General features: G+C 42.9%; 1 protein-coding gene across 1 annotated transcript in view; it reads right to left on the bottom strand.

Annotated features, from left to right (window-relative positions):
• med13a (mediator complex subunit 13a) overlaps positions 1-22,231 on the bottom strand; it is a 70,260-nt gene that overhangs the window by 39,018 nt on the left and 9,011 nt on the right. Inside the window, exon 3 of the mRNA XM_041952424.1 lies at positions 10,950-11,118. Within this exon, the coding sequence (XP_041808358.1) occupies positions 10,950-11,118 (169 nt within the window). The remainder of the gene's footprint in view (positions 1-10,949; positions 11,119-22,231) is intronic.

Genomic DNA, 22,231 nt, shown 5'->3' with positions numbered 1-22,231 from the left:
GATGACACCTTCAAATTGCTTGTCTTGTCTGACCTCTAGTTCAAAACCCAGATACATTCCGTTCAGATTACAATGGAAGAGCAGGAACTAGTGAATGTTTGGCATTTTTGTTTTCTGAAGTGATTTATTGATTATCAAAATGGTTCATGATTAAATTTCTCTATATCAATTGTTTGACTGAAAAAAGCCAATGGAAAGATGGCTGATCTGCCTTAAAGAATTCAGCTCTATTAACGCAAACCTGCATGCCTGAAAGAATTATCTGCTGAAAACCTGTGTTTTACATGTGGACAACAGCAATGGAAAGAAAGCACGCTGTTCTTTCTGAATGAAACAATGGCTCCGTGAGTAACGCTACCGTGCTATCTTCGGTGAGGTATCCGGACAAGGACTGCCAGATTAATTTGTTGCATGTGGTTACAGCAAACAGCAGCAAAAGCAGTTGCCCATGTAAACCTACAAGGACAGAGCATCCCACTTCATTCACTTACTGTCTAAGATGCTGTAAATTCATGTACACTGTAATTTTTCCATCATAGGATTATGACGTTCCTGCCAAATTTTCATGTATTAGTGGCATTTTCAGTCCTGTCAATTTTGCTTCACTCTTCAAAAATATGTTGATTCAGTTCTTTGGATGCTGTGACTACAGGTTGACAGATAGTGAATTTTGAAAGGGCGATATAATAATGATAGATTGGAGCACAAAAAAGGCAACAGCCAATTTATCCGCCAACATCGACACATCAGATGAATGCAAACACACACAGCTACGAAGGCAATATCAAACTTGATTTAAGGTGAATCAAAAGTCAAATGGAAGCCACAGCGTCTGGACAGTTTGGGGGAAGATATGAAGATAGAGAGGGGAGAAAAAGGAAGGAGGCTGCAGAGCTGTGACATTCCACAGATGTTTGTTGGGCTTGGCTGGCCACGCTCTAAGAACCGAGCTTCCGTTTAGCTGATGTACACTTCCTCAGCACAACAACAGCAGCAGCAGCAGCAGCAGCAGCAGCAGCAGCAGCAGCAGCAGCAGCAGCAAGTGCCCCTGCTGCTGGGAAGAGTCACCCTTCCATCTCTGGTCATTTTGCATTACTTGATACAGCAGTCACCTCTGGTCTGCCTTGTACGTGGGTATCTGCCATTTGCAGCAGCTTGTTGTTATGAACTGGGGCATGTAAACATGTTTTGACTGGTCATGTGCTGCTGCAGTGACACTGCGTGCTGGCACGGGCACAGTTTCTGGCACATTATTCAACAATGTTTCTGGAATTAAAGCTTACAATAACAATCAGCCACCACATGAACAAGGCTGAATTGTTTTGACTGTGGACGGAGATGCGAAAGACAGCATGGGTATCTATTTAAGCCTTTTCTCGAAGGAGCGAGGAGGTCATTTTTCTGAACACATACTATGGAGTTTGGATTATTGTTTACATGAATTACCCACCAGCAGTGCAAATGTGACTTTCATATCAAACCCACATTAGGAATTAACATGGGACAAGGAACATGCTAATCCATAACGATGGCACATATTTTCATGAAATAATGTGGTGGTGTTGTGTTCAAGAGTGAAAGATGAGACAAATAAGCGAGGAAAGATAGAAAGGCAAAAAGAAAGAAGGTGGTAAACAGCACTGAATTAGAGGACACACTTCCAGGCTGATATAATCCTCCCTACTGTCTAGCCACCTGACCACTGGGAAACAACAGCACTGTCTGCTGCCAAAGTAACACAAGCTCACACAAACACACAGAGCCCGGAGAGACGCACCAGCGCCGGCTTTAGCACACAGTTCACACAGGAGAGTAGGTGCTAGAGGAAACACTAAACTGAAACTCTTAAGGCCGGCACATTCACTTACACACACTCGGAGCTCTATTACTTTGAATTGATTTCCCTCTGCCGCAAATGGAGAGGGGGGTGAGCCTCTTTATATATGTCAGATTAAACTTGGAGGGGAGAGAGGAATGGAAAAGAGATAGAACGACAAGTCCACAAAAAGAGGAGAAATCCGATCCTCCACAAGTCTATCATAGCCACACACAGACACAGCCAGAGCCGACCAAAGATAATACTGACATAACCCTGACAACAAGTCAGGTTCCAGCTCTCTCCCCGTTTAGGCTGTATCACACTCAAACACACACACACACACCCCCATCCACCCACCCCAGGGTTCCTCTAATACACCTGCTGTCAGCTAGAAAGCAAACTGTCTCAATCTGAGCCAGATACTTTTGCTCTTCTGAAAAAATATTCCAGCAATTATGCTCATTACCATGCTCACATAATCATGTTGCAACTTCGATGAAGTTGATGCGACATCTGTTCCTTCTTGTGAAAGAGGCACTTAGTATATCACTGCAGTGTGATATGCATTTAATTGTCAAAATATGCACTCTATACAAAGAACATAATATACTTGCAAACAATCCTACTCTTTAACTGCGTAGCATATGGCATCCCATAAAGCCGTCAGTGAAAAACTACAGTTATGGTGGTATGTAAAAAGGGTGGAAATTTAAGCCTGTTTTAAGCCATGCTCACACTGAGTCATTAGGTCATCATGCCCTTAGTAATAGGAGTTGTGCAGCTGTAATAATAAAGGTTCATCATCCAGAGCCGTGGCTAATTAGCCAGCCTCATCCTCGATTAAAGCCGGGCTTCTGCAGTTAACCCACAAAGGCAAGGCCTACTTTGGCCTTTTTTCTTTCAAATTAGCTGACAGGCTTTTTGAAAATCGTGTTATGCTGCAGTTAGTGTGGTTTCAATTTCGGACTACGCGCTCTGACAAATTCTACATGGAAATATAACTAAATGCCAACGCAGAGTTTGTGGGTTTTATGCGACCGTGTAGTGACATTAAACTTCAGCATCAGGTTAATAGCTCAAAATTTACCAACAATTAGATGTGCTTTTTTTTGACTCTCCAAGCTCAGTTTAAGTAATCAGATTTGCTTTCAGCTTTTTTGTCAAGTTAAGGCAACACAAGATAGACAGTATATTCCCTTATACTTTTCAACAGTATTGGCTGGCAACATCAGCCAGGCTGTGTTCAGCTTTTTCCTGGTAAATCATCTATGTGTGTTGGCTTATGTATGCAATGCAAGAAAGGTGCCTAATCAGGAAGAGAAGTTTAAGGGTCAACTTCTCTTGGTGGAGAAATAAGCCGTCCTTTATGCTTGCTGCATGCAGTGGAAGCTTGCTCGTTGTTGACGCTTTGAAAACATCTGTTAAACTAATCAAACTCTCAAACAATGTTGGGTATTAACACAGTATTAAACCAAGAGTGTAGCAGAGAGGTAACGCAGATAATCAAAACAGCACATTCAGCAGCACATTGGAACAACTACTAGTAGTTCTGCATTTGGTTCTATTAACAAAACTGGAAAACAGTGGATTTCAGACTTCAACTCACACAATGCAAAATAGTATTCCTATTCCAGGTTCCTGCAAATGTATGAATAATTTTGGCTAGTTCATGCTAAAGTGCAGCCACCTTATGGTCTACAGGGATGAAGTGAAAGGACTAACACTACATAAGTGATTAGCTTTAAAGGTCCAGTGTGTACAAATTAGTGACATCTAGTGGTGAGGTGCAGATTGCAACCACCCTCCCCTATGTGGCTGAAGAACTTGTGTTTGGTTTGTCTGTTCTGGGTTGCTGTGGCTCCCTCAGTTGACATGAAGCGCTCACTTTAAGGTAATAAACACAATAATTCTCACTTTTAGGTGATTATACACTAATGAAGACATAATTATGATTATTATATTCCATTTCCCCCCTGAAACCTACACACTGGACATTTAAATGTGGCCATCTGTCTGAACCGCTGGATTAAAGACAGTACCACAGGAATCACAGTTTAGAGAGGGACAGAGAGAAAGGGACGGGGAGATGAGGGGGGGATTAACTATGATGACTTCTTCAGACCTTCGCTTGGCACTGTACCCTGCCGTAGCCTCTGGTCACATGGGAAAATGGGAGGAATGGGAGGAATGCAGGAGGGTGTAAAGAACAGGGGAGTCAAGAGGTAGCAGAGGAAATGTAAGGACACAGGATTCTCTCCATGAAAAGTGACATTTGTCCCTGCTGCTACCCTTGAATTCCACTGCTGACACAAATATGGCACCACAATGCGTAAGAAGACGATGATGCCTGTTAACTTAAGTAATGAGAGATAAATTCTTCCTTCTCTCAGGGCCTCTAGCTGGCATCAGAAGAAATGGGAAGGGCATTCAATGGTGGAAATTAATTAAACAAAAAAATCTCACAATAAGGTGCTACATGTTTTCTGATAGTACCGTGTTTCTTCACACTACTTCTAAGAATGTCAGCGCTCTGTTCACTGTGCACGCAGTGTGATGACATATGTTAATCCAAGTCATATTGACTTCTGTAAATGAGAGCTCTCATTCAAATGGCATACGTTCTTCACCACAATAGAATGCCATACTCCTTCCATGTCAACTGAGCGATAGCGATTTTTTAGATACCAGTTTACTTACGAACAATTCATCAATCGAAAGAAAATGTATTGTCTTTTTTGATAATCGGTGAAACGTTTCAGTCATTTTTCAAGAAAAAGTGTTAAACATTGGCTGGCCCAGCTTCTGAAATGTGAGGACTTGCTGCTTTTTCTTTGTCATTTATGACAGTAAATGAAGAGTGGGTTTTGGACTGTTGGTTGGACAAAAGAACCAATTTGAAGACATCACTTTTCTGATGTCAACAATGTTTTTGACCTTTTACAGAGCAAACAATTAGTCACTTATCATGAAAATAATCGGTACAGTAATCAATACAGTACCGTAATCAATAATGACAATAAGCGTTAGCTGCAGCCCTAATTTCCATCAGGAAATAACTCTATGGATAAATATTGTTTCAGCCTGTACAGTCAACACAAATAATATGGTTTGCCTTGAGGCTGACAGTTCAAATGCCTGTATGTCGTTAAAATGGATATTAGCAGATAGCTAGGAATTGTAAGGTCTTTGTAAGGTCAGTGATTCAAAAGACTTTGCTTTAAATTGTAACACTAAAGTGATGCAATGGGAAATGAACAATTAATAGTGTTTAAATGTGCAGCAATTAAGGAAATGGCCCATACCAATGACAAACACTGGTATTTTCCTTTAAGAGCCATATTTATCTTCTGGACAGGATCTCTCCAGCAACATGATATATCCAGAGCGCCGGGTCACATGGTCCCACAGTCCAGTCTCCCTGGAGTTCCTGTTGCTAGAGAGACTGATGAAGCATAGGGAAGCCCAGGGGGTAGGGGGTCGAGTGTTGGGAGCGGGGTACTTAGGAGAGGTGCTGAGCTGTCCTGTATTGCCTGTATGAACACTACATGCTATTTACGCAGTGTTGCTTGGCTTCATTCCTTGTGTCTTCTTCCAATGAAAAGCTCGTGTGCCAACTCCTCCACTGCCGTCGGTGCATACTGGCTTGCATGCCGATTGTTGACGAGCATGTTTGTGTGCCTGTCTCCCTGTGTGTCTTCTGTTGTGCTGGGAGCAGGGAGGGGATAAATTTAGCGCTTTAGCCCCAGACTGGAGGCAGTGGCCCTTTATCCTGCACTGTCCTACTTAACAGAGTGCTGCTCTCTGCTTCCGCCTGCCACAGCGCACCAGGACTCACACATTCACCTCCCAACATCGGGCCAAAACAACAGAGGAACAATGTGCTCGGCCACGTAACATGAGTGCAGATAGTCGCATGTGCTGATGCAGGCATATTTGTTGTTGTATAACTATGTCTTGCATTCACTCATTATGATTTGCTCTTCTGATATGAGCTGATGCACACTGGCCTCATTTCACAACAGCTTGTTTTGTTAATGATGCTTTCAGTCAGACAATAACAGCTAAATGTACACCAGACTACACATATTTAAATACAGTGGAGTGGTAATCTAACACTCTCCTGACTGAAGCGCAGCTGGAGTACATTGTAGATCTTGTAAATGCTGCTTTTATTACACAGCGCATACCAAGCAGATAAAAAGAAATGATATCCCTTTTGTCATGATCAAATTGAAACATCAAAGCAGCGCAGATTTAATGTTGCTCCGCATTTCAGTAATGCAGCCAATTAGGAGCAAGTCAACGAGTTAGTCTGCCTTAAGCTGACCAATAGAGCACGAGCATCCCGCTTCACCTTGGAAACACACGATCCCATGGTGCATTTCCCTGCTGCCATGACAACCAAGAGGAGCTCTCCCTTGCTCGTTCCCTCCCTCCCTTGTGTTCTCTCCCGCTCTCTCTGTTTCCTGAAGCCAGTCTACCTAGCAGCATAAGGTTCACAGAAACAACCAGGCTGCACAACTTGGAGCCGCCTGCACCCCAGACAAAGAGAATTACTGTCAGCTGTATCAACACGTACTGCTGCATTCGCAGTTCACGTGAAAAACAAAGGCTTCACCCAATCGACGTGCATCCATTTATTTAAGAAAAGTATAAAGAAAAAACTGTTTGTCTTCAATGTGTCATTTTAACATTACTCTTCACATTTTATTTTTCTTGTAGACTCATTAAAATAGGAGTCTACGGCTAATTCCTCATAATGTCTTGATTTGAAAAGACGACAGTCGAACAACTGGAGGCACCCACAGAGGTATTATGAAGTGCTCTGAAAATTCAGTTTGCTGCTCAATGCTTAGGCTAAAATGCTAAATGGGGAGGGGGATGATGTAAGCATTTCAACACAGGCTAAGGTCTGGTGCTGAGGTTATGAACACTGTCAGCTGGCCACAGCCTCCACCAACTGGAGACTTCGGATGCTGCAGAGGAGCTGTCTAATGATCAGAGGGGTGGCAAGTGAGTCCCATAAACAGGTTAATGGACTACATAACAACAGAGAACAGTTAAAAATCATAAAAACAGAGAGCCGTGTCATTGAATGTCTTGTTTTTCAACAGTCCAAACATCAAAAAGATTTTCACATTTGAGAGGCTTTATTAAAAGAATGCAACCAGTTTGATAATAGAATATTAATTAAACAAAATATACAAACAGATTATTTTTCAGATTATTATTAACAATTGCTGCAGCTTTGTAATCAATTAACCATGTTAATCCTTTTTCAAGCAAAACTACCAATATCTGCTGGTTCCAGCTTCTCAAATGTAATGATTTGATGCTCGTTTTTCTTTTCTTTTTTTAAAGGCATATATGATAGCAAATTGAACATGTTTGGATTTTGGACAGTTTGGTGAATAAAACAAGTGAATCAATATCTAAAAAGAATCACTTTAAGATGTGGGAAATTCAATGGGTATTAATAACTTAAATAATAATTTCCACGCATTCTATAGACAAAATGATTTGTTAATTCATTAGAAAAATAATAATCAGATTATTGATGATGAAAATAATCATTAGCTGTAGCCTGGCATTCATGTGTGATGACAGGAAAAAAATGAGCTTCTGCATCCAATGCTATTTTGCAGCCACCACTCTCCTCAACCAGCATGTCTGATGTAGGAGTTTTCCACCAGTAAAAGACATACAGTATGGATTTAAATATACTACTGATTGGCTGCAAATCCACTTGTGATTTAGAAGAGGAGGCAATACTAACTAGTGCCTGACCTACATGTCAATGAAGGGTGAACAAGGTGCTCTGGCGACCGATGAGCAGAGGTGTTAGTAAACACTGTTAACTAATCAGTTTAGTTTGTGTTTCTGTATTTAGGGAGGAAGGAGAAGTATCCAAGAATGACGGGCGTGAAACAATGAACACTGGACAAGGGGGGGGGGGGGTTCCCTGGAACTTTTCAATCCCGTTCCCTATGGAATCAGCAAGTTTCTGAGAATGATGTAAGATCTGAGCGTTGGCATAAAAGATGCCATCATGCCACCCATGAGGATGAAGGCTCCCTTGGGGTGAACACCAAGTTCTCTGTGGCAGCACTGGTCTGACAAACTTGAGCATCTCCATGGTGACAAGATGCATGGAAGGTAGAATAGCTCTGGATTGAGTGCAACCATAAGAGAGTGGGGACCTATCACACTGCACTTAGCTTCATTTTGTCCAACAGCTATAAAAAAAAAATAGCATTACTATAGCCATTTAATAATCAGGAACACCACAGTCCTACATCAATAGCAGCTCAGGAAGTGTTTCACTGTCAGACCAGCTGGTCTGGGCGCAGTAGCGACATCAAAAAAAAAAACACACACAAAAGGGGTCTAGTAAATTTCCGTCACAGTTTTGTGGTGCTTTGTTTGTCGAAATCCCAGTGTGGCTGGAGCACAGCAGAACACACCAAAGGGAGAGGACAAACATCCTTGACGACAACTAAGAATCAGGGTGGTTGCACCACTATTTATAACCTGCCCAGTCTGCTCCGTGACAGCAGAGGGGGATGGAGGGAAGGGGAGAGAGAGAGTGAGGAGAGGGAGGAGAGAAAGAAGCAGACACACAGACAGAGGGTGGCCTGTGAATTCCAGAGCAGAGGAAAAGACCATTGTTGTTGTTTTTTTTTCCCTTGACTGGGGCCCTCTGTGATCAGTGTACTGCGTAATGAGGCAATAGAGCTAAAAACAAGGCATGAATACAGCTGTACAGAGAAGTGGCTTGTTCTTCAGTATTATTTTGTCTATTATTCTGCCGGTTAAGTGAAAATCCATCATACTTGTCCTGAGAGATGAGAGTCATTGTCTACAGATGCAAAGAGCAGAAAGTGTCTACATCAAAGTTGGCAACTCTGATCTCCAAACCCATATTGTGGTGATGAGAAAGGCAAGCTGACAGCAGGTAGCAGAGTTCTGGCCATTTCTATCCAGGACAGAGCAACTGGCCTGCGCACGCACACACACACGACTATGTCACTGCATGGCCCCCATGGTCACCTGACTGGGAAATCTGGCAACGACAACTAAAGACCTCGAGAAACAATAACACTCTGCCACATGCGCACACAAAATACAGCTGGTAGTTTGCGAGCGATCAGATGCATTTAAAAAAAAACAACAACAAAAAGCCTCTTTGATTCTAGAGCTTTTTCCACAATTTACAGGCTGCTGTCTACTTTCTCATTCAACACTGCCCTGCAGTTGTTACACATGCTGTCACACTGCACACTACAGTTAGAGTTTTAAAAACCAAAATAATTAAAAAAAACTAAATTTGAGCTCTCAAACAATAGCAGCGTGTCAAGTGTGGAGGTGATTTGAGAAGAGTCAGGGAGTTGGTGGGGGTGCAGGGCAAAAAAAACTGCTACGGTCATTTTCTCCTCACTAGCAGCATCTCCATCTCTTATCAATAAACCCAGACACCAAGGGCAAGAAATCCAGCTCAGCAGATAGCAAAGAGGAGGTGGAGGATGTCTCAGTTGTACACAAACACACTCAGAGCGAGAGGAGAGATAGGAGACAGAGTGTGCTGGCACTCTGGCACAACAGCACCTCTTTCAGTCTTTTTTAAAACTCTCATATCACCATTGTAATGTAGTGCACAATGCAGGAGTGTCCAGAGCTGATCCACAGGATACTGATAGGGGCCACGGCAGTCTTTTTTTTTTTTTTTTTTGTTACATCAATAAAGTTGCATAAAGCCTGATGCATTTACACTCTTTTGTTGGTTTGCAATCGGTACAGTCACTGTCAGAAGTGTCCAATTGCTCTCCATTAAAACAACTGCAATGCAACCGGCAAGCAATTGACCTGAACGGTAACTGTGTCGCTCAAAACAACAAACCAGCAGTCAGCAGTTTCAACTGAACTAATGATATGATCATGTGCAAGCAAGCTGAGCTGCTTAGGGTTCAGAAACAAGTTCAATTTGCATATCATTCAGCATCATTTAGTCAGTGAATTACACATCCATACTCCTGCTGTTGGTTGAAAGCTGCCTTTGAACTTCAATATTTTGTTGGTGCTGGAGATTAAAAATCACTACAGCTTTTTACAAATTTTTAATGTCTTAACTCTGAGCTAAGCTTGAACTGTGTGTAATGTTTTAAAAAAGAACACAAGCATGATAAAACAAAGATTGCCTTGAACTCTTTATCATAAGACACTGAAATTGAGATCAGCCACAAATAAAACATGAGCAGGAAATCCCTAGCACCACACATGCTATTTAACATCTGCCTCTATGCAAAGCAGCCATATGAATACATGAACATGTATCAAGTGCTGCCCAGTGGGAACCAGAACCCCTCACCCTGGAAGTGTGGGTTCAATAGCCTACACACTCCACTACACATAAAAACTGAACCCTGTGTCTGCTGGAGCAGTGCTCAGTCTGAGCCGCACCAGACCATATCACAGCCGACAACAAGAGACATAACATGTCTAAAAGGGCAATGGGAAGGGAAAAAAAGCCAAGAAAACACCTTTTTCCAGAGTGCAGGTGAATGTGCAGTGCACTGCCATAAACAACAGACTATGAGGGTAAGAACTCCGGGGCTGCCACTCTTTTGTAATTATACATTTCAAGGACTTTTCAAGCACTTTCCAAGGACAAATGATTTCAAAATTAAGGGCAATAATTCACATAGATGTTTGCATTTACCAGTCTAACCAAACACAGTACTATACAAAACTTAAGTGCTTTAATTTAATCAGACGGCAATAGAAATTTAAGACCAGGCACCACCCAGTAACAGAGGGGAAAAAAAACACCCGAAACAACGCAGGCTACCTAGACGACCAGGTGCGTAGTTGAGCTAGGAATGCCTACATGAGAGCACAACAGCCAATGACACAGCACAGCGATTGGCAAATCGCTATATGCTTGTAGCCTACGTGGAGAGTGACAGATGGAAAGAAAGTGTATCACGCTTGGCTCCTGATGCATTTTGAGATGATGGAGCACACTAGACGAAAAAACTCAAGAGATTCCGGACGGCTAAATCCAAACACTTTCAAGTTCTTTCCAGACCCATGGCAACCCTGGAGCCCAGCAGAACAAGCGGTGCCAACTTACCTCTTGTTGATGGGCTTCTCATCCTTCTCGTAGGGTTTGACAAACCACTTGCCAATGCGAACAAAGCTGCGATTCATGAGGCAGCGCTCCAGCAGGTTGTGGATGGCTTTGAAGAGCAGCGTGCGACATTCGTAAGACAGGCCGTTCTCCCATAGACCGTCGTCCTCGGCTAGAGAGAGGAGAGAGACACAAAAAGGTGAGAGGAGTGGAAAACTTCAGAGTTTCTGTGCCATTTTCACAAACTTGTAAGAACTATCCACGGCAAAGAATGTCAATCTTGACAGCACAAAAGCTCCATTTACAATTACAGTGAGAGGTGCATGTTGCTGCTGTGGCTGGTAGAAGCATGGCATCGAGCAGCATTTACACTTGTTCAGATGGCACAGTAACTGACGGGCATATCAGTGTTGACAAGATTAAGTATGGAAACGCCAACTGTCATACCAAACATATTGTCACATTCCACTGTATCACCAATATCAAGCTTTGAAGTTAAAACTATTGTATTCTATCGCTCGGCTTTCCCTTGCTCAAGTTAAAAAAATGTGACTCGTAAAAGGTCCCACTGGTGAAAGCGTTTAAAAAAAATACATAAACAGCAAACACCACAAACTCAAAGATTTATTCGTTTTGAAGAAGGCACTCTCCACACAGGTAGTTCAAGAGGAATTGAGGCTTCAGCATGAATATGTATACACTGTTTGTGTGGATGGCATCAAGTCTGAGCAGTTTCACGGTGACAATCTAGCTGACTAAACACACTCAATGAATTCAGTCCAATGGATCGCATTATGAAACAGCTTGCAGTTCCAGTTTGGCAAACTTTCTAATAAACACGGCAATTACATTTCTAGTCAAACACACAGGTAAGTGAGAGCAGGGTCTTGTGCATTCACTTGTCAGAACAATCACTGAGGGAGAGGTGTGGCTTGCTTACTCTCTCACAAGCCATGTCAAAAAGACCTGTCAGTTGACACTGGACACCTCGATACTGAAAATGCACAGTTCCTGGAATGCAAAACAGTAAGACATGTCTGATGATGTGATATCTGAAAATCCTATCTCAAACGATGGTTAACAGGCAATGAAAATGCAAACAGCAGTGTCCTCACTGACAGAGAGAGAGTTTAATTAGAAACCTGCTGCTGACTGCTTTTAGGCTGTGGAGGTTTCAGGTGCTCTCTCTCTAGTTTGAATACCAGGGTTTAGGGGTGTAACGGTGCACAGAGTCACAGCTCAATAGTGCCCTGGGTTTTGTTTTCGGTACAGTGGGAAAAACCAAGATTTGATTTCTCCTCATTATGTTTGAGTGTGTTCATTTTGTTGTGCACATGTAGGAACATCAAACTGTGGCCCACACGCTGAGCATACAATGCATAAATACCATGTCTTCTGCAAAACTGATTATGGTCACATGAGTAACGTCTCTCCCAGTGTCATTGTTGCTGTTTGCAGCGACTCGTTGCTTGAACACCACGGGGGGAAAGGACTTAGCACCCGCACTCTGTTTCAGCCTCCCTCCAGTGGTACATATACTCAGGAGATGCTGTCGCAAAAAACATAACATGTTTGATGTAGCTCTTTTGTGTTGTTATGCACGCTGGGATAACGACACTAGTATGGTTAAGCTAACAGAAAGTAACTGACACACTGCCAACACTCTCAGGTAGAACCTGCACTTCACAGTTTCTCTGTTCTACACCTGCAAGTTAGACTGCAATTGCACTGTGTTTGGCTCACAGGACTCTAATTATTTGGTTCATATGTTGCACCGAACCTAAACGAGTCACATGCCGGACTGAGTGTCCTGCACCAAGTTGTTCAGGGTGAACAGACCGCTACACCCATATCAGAGTTGCTTTCTGAATCACATTCTACGCTGGCCTGAATGCTGGTCTAATCTCATTAACAGCCACTGCTCACATCTTACAGCACTTAAGCTCCTTTCAGTCAAGTCTCCGGCAAACATCTCCCTGAGTGTGCTGTCTCTGCCTGAGCACAGATGAAATAAATACCGGGTGTGACCCACCCTTCATGTCAGCTTGGCGTGCAACCAGAGAGGCACAAGCCAACCCAAAAGCAAGATAATCAAAATTTATTGAATTATTAAGCGAACCCTTGGCTTGCTGTTGTAATGCCGAAGTAGGTAAAGATATTTCAAATTTAGAGGATTCCAAAGCTATCAAAATAGGAAATGACATTGATTTCCTTCCTTAAATAAGAGAGACACTGTGGGCCCCGTGCCAGCCTGGCAGGTCTGAAAAGCTGCTTTAGGGAGACGCTGAGAGCTTTTATGCTTTTCCTGAGTTTAAGCAAACAGCCAGCGATGTTGCATGAATGCAATTCTAAACATCTGCTGGAAAAATATAAAAGAAGTGTCAATTTTAATTTCAAAAGGGAAAAAAAATCCCATCAAATCCACTTTCAAATGCCACAGCTCTACTAGGCACAGAAAGTTCCGCTAGCCTTTAAAACATTACAGCCAACCAATGGAAAACAACCTCAGGCTAGCTGCCAAGTAAAGGCAGCTATGTGCCCGATGATTTTGAGAGCAACAAACTATTTCATCAGGTGCACACACATCTTGGGGGATAAGATCAGGAACACAAAAAAGCAGGGCAAAGGCAGGAAAAAGGCAGGAAATCAGCAATTTCCTATGAAGATTTAACAGCAACTGCAGAATAAAAATAAATGAACAACAGTATAAAGCCATTTAACTCTCTAGAAAATGTACACTTAATAGTGTATGTACAGGATCAGGTACGGCTGTGTGATATGACGATACATGTTTATCTTTCTATCTATCAAAGGGCCACTTCTATCGCATGGACGTGGTTTGGGTATGAAAAGTCTGATAAGGACCAGAAAACAATACTTACTTAATTATTCATCAATTCACATTGTATCACATTGTGATATCTATGTCATCTGGATATGAAGATGAGATTTTGGGCTTATTGCGCAGCCCTAGGATCTAGAACGCTTTCAACCAAGTCTCGTTTTGAGTGATTTAGCAGCTGGTCTGGTCATCCCGAGAAACATGGCAGGCAACAGGGCAAGAACTCGACAAGAAAAGAAAGCCAGCACACTAAGGCACTGACAGCAGATTAAGAGACAGGACAAGGCAAAAGAAAACAAAATAGGATTTAGGCCAGACTCTAATGCTAAAAAGACAAATCAATGTGACTGATAATGTCTGAGAGACAGGATCCAACCACGACAGGACCCAGTCCAAAGCATGCAACGCAGCTTGCTTTTTTGCAGTCCTACTTGAGTCTTCTATGGATGATGGCTCTTCTGCAAAACTGGCAGAAACCTCCCTACACCTACTTTCGCATCAGCCGCCATGGCAATCCCATCTGCTTCACTCTGCCAAGACCACATCTGCCCCGTACGTCCTCCTCCTCTCTGTCGCCTGTTCCTCCTCGGTCTCTCCCTCGAGCGCTGAGCAGCGCTAAAACAGGCGTCTGGTTTACATCAAGTGTTCCTAACGACCTCATGTTCATCATGCAATGCCTGCTGCAACACTCCCTGCTTCACACAGACGCTGGGACAAAAAAAAGGGATGCTGCAGTCGAAATCTAGCGTTCATTCCGATGTAAACAACATGACACTCACTCACACACTAGATTTGGCAATGCAACTGCAATGAGAATAATCACTTTCAATAAAGAACCAAGCATCCAGGAGAGGGAAGACTCTCTGCCCCGGGACAGACAGGACTTCACTTTGACATTTTTAAATGGAGGAATCCGGGTTCCACAGGGGAAATAATAATAATAATAATAATAATAATTATAATAACAACAACAAAAACCTCTTTAAACTCATCCCTGAACATGTTAGTTTTCCTTGCTGCCCTTGTTTTCCCAGGTTAGCGTTCACCATCTTTGAGATAAAAACAAGTGCAGAAACCTCTCCTCTCAACATTACTCCCCATCAAAAAAACAAAACCATCCACAACAGCAGAATCTTGTAAGGTTCTGCCGAATGGAAAACCACTTTTCACTACAGAGAGGTAAAAGATAATCAGCGAATACAGTCAGCTGAGAGTGAGTGGGTTATAACCTGTAACAGAGCGTTGTGTGACTCTAATTGCAAGATATAAAAATAGCAAAATAGAGAAAAGAAATGTTCAATAAACAAACCAGAACAAATCCTCTTTTTAACCATCTTATTGAGAAGTGAACGCAAAAGCTGCCACTAACAATTATTTTCATTATCGATCGATGAAAATAACCATTATCGATTCATGGTTTACAGACACAACCATTGAGAAATTTGTGTTTGTGAATTTAAAATGTCAGAAAAATGTGTAAAATGTCACAATCAACCAGACAACATTTTCAAGTCATATCAGGAGCTCAAAATACACTACGACAGAGAAAAGCATCAATACGCCACATCCTCACAAGTGGAAACAGTGAATGTTTTTGACTGAAACGATTAGTGAAATAGTTGCAGATTAAATCTACAAACGTTTCAGCTCTGGCAAAAGTAGGAATCAATGTTCAAATTACTCAAACTGCAGTAAACGTGCGTTCTGCAGGCCTGCCTCCTGCTTCAATTTTCACCTTATTTACTTAACAGTGTTTTGTGCGCACATGCACTTTTAAAGTGAGATGATCAGAATGAACACTTGAGGTTAACACGGTTGTTGTAAAATTTTCTTTCACATTTGTGACCCAGAATTGCAGTTTGTTGACAGGCTTGCGAGTGCACATGTGATTGGGAGGGTGGGGAATGCTGTGCGGTGGTCAGTGCACAGAGCGAAAGATGAGTGGCCTCATTTAAACAAAGATTTATGAGCTCAGCTGATGGCCGCGACACTTTCATGTCTCTGCCTCCTGTGTAGCAGGCCCAGATGAGCTGACCTTTATAAGAGCTCTTAAGCGGGTGCACAGCAGCTCTATTAAGAATACTCACATCTACCTCCTGCAAGTAAAAACACCTTTTGAAACAAAAGCGCACAACACCTTTCCTGTAACGATGAGGTACAATGCAGCATCATTTATATGCTTATCCCATGTTTAAATACCACAAAATGGCACTTGAATGTTTTGGGGTCTATATAAACTGTTGAGAAAGTTATGGAATTTAGTAAAAGCCCCCACACACACCCCACCCCCACGCTCATCTGTGTATAAGCAATTAGAGCAGCAGTCGGTCATTAAACAGCAAGATTAATGCCTTGTGATCGACTGTGCTCAGGGGGATTCTACCAAGCCTGGCCAGAAGGTTTTCTCCTCTCCTCCACCTCCTCTTCCTCCTTATCTGCAAGGAAGGAGAGGGAGAGAGAGAGAGAGCCAGCGGTGCTCTGTAAAGTCTCCATTACTAATTAATGAATATTTCTTGAGCAGAGAGGGAAAAGAGAGACAGATAGAGAGAGAAGAGAGGGAGACTGCACCCATGGGTCAGAGCTGCATGCATGGCAGAGTCGGTGCACCGTGCCGGTCAATGGAGATCCATCAGAGAGCGCGAGAGGGGGAGATGGAGCAGGAGGAAAAGGAGAAAGCAGAGGGTGGTTCACAGGCAGGAGATTAGCCCTGGAAAATTGATCCCCAAGCACAAAAGCCATCGGCCTCCTCAACTTTTAACTCCTAAGAGCTGGTCTGGGTTTATCTATTCATCATTCTCTGTGCTGCACACTGAACTTCAGAACCATCTTTGAAGGGAGAAAAGTACCACAGATCCTAAGCCAAGGTTAACCACGTGTATCACTGACCAATTATCTTGGTGATACACATCCACAGCTTCTCTGTGACCAGCACTACACCAAACCAGTGTGTACTTCCAACAAAGCATAGTTTCAGAGTATTTGCAGTGTTGTTCAAATAGTATTTTAAAAAAATGAGAAAATGCCATTTGCTGAAACGAAGTTGAGAGAAAATACAGCTTTCACAGTATTAACAGGGTGCTTAAATGTCATTCCAGAAAGCAATGTTTCCTGTCCCAATTATGTATTCTAAGTCAGTTTTTTTAATTAGTTTTAGTCATAGCCAGGACGCGACAGCCCACACTTTTCACCGTCCACTTTAAAGCTTTTGGACACCCTTTGTCCATGTTTACAGCTGAAGTGTGGAGATTTCAAAAATTCAGTTTGACTTTCACAGGCTGTCCAAGTCAATAACATTTGGAAATTCTAAAGAGTGAGTGGCATTTCTCCTTTCTGAATCCTTGCCTGGGGCATCCACTGGGCTACTGTGCATACAATGGGCCTTACATCATTGTGGGACTGAGTCTTTATCACATTCATTTTTGTGTCATCGCTTCGGTCGTTATCCAAGACAGCAAATATGCCATAACAATTTTTTAAACAGGATAGCGAGTGCGGACCCAGATGACCACTTAACTGAAGGCTTGGCATTTCGCTGTAAGAATATGGCTCTGCAATAGACAAGTATGATCCTATGTTTTCACTTTGCCAAAACTGGTCATGTAATAAAGATTAACGCATAAAATCCAGCAATGCAGACAAGTGGGGAAAAAGCAGATACTTTACACTTTGCACTAGGACACAAAGAAACAGTGCTGTATGGGAGCAGCACTAATCAAATAAACATGAATTATACATTTGTACATACATTGTATTTAATACAAATGGTGTTTTACAATCACAGCTGCCTAATTTAAGATTTAAAATACCTGAATTGAAAGTCTACCACGCGTAAAACATCAGCACTCCACACAACCAATAAAGCAACAACTGCACAGTACAATCATCTGCCAGGAAGATCTGTTTGGATTTCTCAATGCATTCTGATGGTCAGGGTAACACACTAACGGCAGCAGTTTAATCTGTAAGAGTTTTGTTTTAGACTGTTTGCTGTACTGGATATGAGAGGGCAGGTATAGTCTTAGGGTGAGCAGGAAACAGAGCTGTTTCTTTACACTCACTGATGCTCAGTGCAAGCTTCACTCCGCCTTTGAGCGTGGCCATTAGGAACAGGTCAACACAATTTTGTTTTCAGACACAGTCGGACAACACATCGTACAAACCAGTTCTTTTCTGGCATAAACTGTGCCTAAGGATCCCAACACGGCAATAACTTTGACTTGCCCACAATGCTTTGTTTCACCAGTAAAAAGAACTGACCATCTATATCACACCGTTTTAAGGTTTAAGTCTGTTTCACACAAAATCAACAGCAGATCAAACGTTTCACCTCGGTCAGGTGGCTCGTCATACAGTCATTGTACATCCGAGAAAATTCAAAGCACTGGGGGGAAAAAAGAGCCGCAGAGACATAATTTCAACAGATGTTTCAGCATTTGAATGATGTGGATATTTGTCGTCAACAAACATCTGTATTCTGCAGGCAGTGCTTCAAACAGAACATCTCTCACAGATGAGGGCAGTTCAATAATTCTGAAGTAGTGAGATCTTCACAGAAGACAGGAAAAAAAATAGTCTGGCCAGTAAAACAGTGAAACCTTCAGTCAACATGGCCCTCACAGACTACTGAAATATGCCCTTTGGAACTGGGTATTCTGCCCTGAGGTGCAGAGCAGGGTTGTTTTTATTTCACTTTGATTCAAATAGGCACAGAGGAGAGAGGTCAAACAAGAACAAAAAAAAAAATCCTGTGAACTTGGCAAAGCTTGAAAAATTCCAAGAATTACTGCTAGCAAAAACCAAAACAACTGTCAAGGAGGATCATTGTGGAAAACAAACTCACCAGCACACAAGTGCTGCTGAATTGAACCTTTTTCCACTCCATCAGTGGATGGATCCCAAACAATGCATTCATCATTCATTCATCATTGATCAAAGAGAGGAATATGCATGGATGGATGTTTCACATAGTTCCAAAACAGCAACACCAAAATCACATGTCTTCATCAAATCGGAGGTTTGCTAAAATTCCCTACATGTGTGTTCTTTGCGTTTACTCGCTTCAACTTAAATCAGAAAGGTAAAGAATGACTGCAACATGAAGCCCACCACTCTGGAGTCACATGCAGTGGAGGGAACAGTGAACTAGGAAAAGCCCAAGAGGGAAATGTGGTGCCAGACTGCCAGCAGTGGAAGCCCCAGTGGGACTTTGTCTTGCAGGGGAAGTACACCATGGAGGGTGGGAAAAGGCACCAGGAGAGATGAGTAAGAACGTAGGAGAAACGTAGCAGAGAAGTTACCCTCACAGACCGACATCCATTCCTAATTTCTATGCAAAAAAAAAAAAAGAAAAAGAAAAAGAAAAAAAAGATCAGTGGGTCTTTGAGGTGAGGAAGAGGCTGCCATTTATCTTTCGCTTTGGATGCTCCTGGTCAGGAGATTCCACCCGCCTTTGAGGAGAGAGGACAATGAAGAGAGCAAGGCATTTGCATAAAAATACATGCCTATACGCAACCACTGGGGGTGGGGGGTTAATTCAGCAAAGGCATTCAGTTGTTGGGAATAATTTCTCTGCATGGCCAGGGGAAGATTGGAATTGGTTTTCTTGTTGTGTTAGTAGAGCAAGGCGTGTTGTCTAACAGTGCAGAGAAGGGGCTTCGTGGTTACCCTTACATTCCTTCAATGGTGATTAAGTGTCAGATGTTAAAAGATCCCTCAAGTTTTCCGCCCTTCACTACTCTCATCTCTCCAGCTCACTCCTTCTCCCCTCATCTCCCTGGAAAGAAGGGATTACTGGCACACTGGTATACAGAAATGGCACTTGCTCAAAATTAAAAGACTTTCACAGACCACTAATCTAATGAGGGTGGAGGGGGGTGGGGGAATGAGCAAAAGTGCCATTTCTGGCTGCCGAAATGAAAGGAAAAGAGCGGATTTTCATGTTTACTGCCAAGATTGCACTAAAGACTAAAAAGAGGCTGAAAACGCAGAAAGAAAAGAAAGCTTTCTAAAATTCCCAAGACAGGTTCTGACCAAAAGGGGAAAAAAAATTCCATCAAACTAGTGGGGAAAAAGTGAGTGTGGCGTTTAAAAGGTGACAACAGTTGTGACATTCAAGTTGAGTGCATGTGTTGGGCTGGATCCTGCCATCATCTGCTCTGCCAGCGCTAGCTGGTGTTTGTCGATTCGCGCCTTCACAGGCAGAGCACTCAGGAGAGTCCACAAGCGCAACAGACTGTCAATCATCATCCACACATGCTGCCAAAGCAGTGATCTTCCATCCAGGTGCTTGGGAACAAGACAACCTTCTTTTTTTTTTTATTCTATCAACGTTCACACGACATCCCCTTAATCCCAGTTAGCTGGTCAGAGAGAACTCCAGTAGGAATCTGCGGCTGTAGGAGAGGGTGCACTGCCATAAAGGCCCAATGGTGCCAAAAAAAGAACATGTGGGTACGACCTGTCTGTCCATGTCAGAAGGCAGAGGTGTGTATACAGCTGCTCATTGTAGAGAGAGGGGAGACACAATATTGTTTAAGTATGGGGATAATCCACATGCTTTCAGACAGTCTCTCCCAGAAGACATTCACCGTGCTGCACTCTGCTTTTTGCTAGAAAAGTGACGGGGGGTATCGAGTATACTGGCAGCTTTACACCTTAAAGGGCTCTCAAAGAGGACAGATTCACATACACGGGTAAATCTGGACAGAGGTCCCGACATTCCTCCATCCCCGTCTCAGCTGTGTTATCAGGTCTCAGGACACACCATCCTGAGCACACTGATCAGCAGCTGCAGATCGGAGGGAAGGAGGATGAGAGAAAGAAGCCCTCTGGCTGACTTTAGATCCATCTAGAGGGGCTGCTCTGCTTCATTTCACTGGCAGAGTCCCACAGCAGCTACAGGAGGGGAAAAGGCTCAAGACGGAGGAGGGAGACATCTTCCTCAAGAAAGAAAGGAACAGCAGCTTCAAAAACAGGAAACATGGATTACACCGCCCATCTGGGAACCATTCACACCGAAACACAGTTGAGTCAGAGTGCAAGACACTTGAACATGGGGAGCGGGGAATGTGAAAAATCTCATCAGGTGACCGGGATGCATGTCTCTGTTACTGTCCACGACAAGATCATTCTCTAGAAAAACAGATGCCCTCTGGATTTCACCAAAATTCAAGGAACACGTCTGAAACAAGTCTGGCCAAGAGTCCTACTAAAACATGATTCATCATTTGGTTTTAAAATACCTGGAAGGTAGATGTGCCGCTGATTTTCTGGTCAATAGTCAATTACATAACTTCTATCTCCTGAAACAGAAATGGTATCACATCGAGTCTCCTCAAAACCAGTGTAAGAACACGGCACTGACTCCAACAATTTCCAAATATAGATTCTCCGTACCATCCCCTCCTACTTGAAATGTAGCACACTCCATTAGAGGGCCTGAGCCAGACGCTTCAGGTAATTACCAGGACCCGTTAGGCCTGAATGAGCTGCCCATCGTAGCCTTCAGCTCCCATTTTGAGTCCACTTCAGGCACAATGTCCCATAATGAAGGAGGGTCACAGACGGGCTGCGCTTGGCTCAGAATCCAAAGTTCAATCTGCATGGCAGAGAGCATGAATAAAGATGGCCTTTTCCACCTTGCACCTCTGATGTTACTGTTACCGAAGAGGGAGGAGAAGAAAGTGGGGGGTGAATGCATTTGCCTCATTTCTGCATGGCTGCTTCTGCATGCTGTGTTTCTCTCTCAAGTTATAATCAGCCTGAGCTCAGTTTCCTATACCGTCTTCCTTTCTTACTCATCCTCTGTGGAATGGCAACATGCAAATTTAGATTACTTGTTCAAGTAAAAAGAGGGGGAAAAAAAGAAATAAAATGCAGGGTGCTGCTTCATCTGCTGTAGGGCAGCGGCCACTTACATATGATGCCTCCCTCTCAAACCCACATGTAATAATGAGACAGTGTGATGCCCAGTGTCTCCAGGAAGAGGGAGTTGCCCTGCAGGTGTTGGCACTACCAGCCTGGCTGGCTAACTCATCAGTCAGAGGAGGGTAAGAACGGGCATTAGGGAGGTATCAGATCCTACAGATTTTAACACTTCCCTGAGGCTCTCACATACAGGACATCTCCCTTGTGCCTACCTGACAATCAAGCGATGAAATCTGTATCATTTTTCATTGCACAGCCAATAACGTAGCTTGACACGGTGATCGATGTTCAAGTGCTTCTTTTACAAAAACTGCGAACCCTCTACACTTCCAGCTATTTTTTACAGCCATCACTCTTAGCTATGTAACCTTGGATGAACGCAACAAAGGGTGTATTGGTAGGGGAGGTGAATTTCATATTCACAGATGATTTTTCTTACCAGAGCAGTGACTCAGAAATATTGAATAGCAGTCATCTCTCTCTATTAATCATCTAATTTGCCAAAACAACTAAAAAG

The sequence above is a fragment of the Chelmon rostratus genome, chromosome 14 (genome assembly GCF_017976325.1).
Source record: "Chelmon rostratus isolate fCheRos1 chromosome 14, fCheRos1.pri, whole genome shotgun sequence".
In the NCBI taxonomy this organism is placed as follows: Eukaryota; Metazoa; Chordata; class Actinopteri; order Chaetodontiformes; family Chaetodontidae; genus Chelmon; species Chelmon rostratus.
The sequence above is the reverse complement of the archived record's forward strand: the minus strand, read 5'-3'. Positions and strand labels throughout refer to the sequence as shown.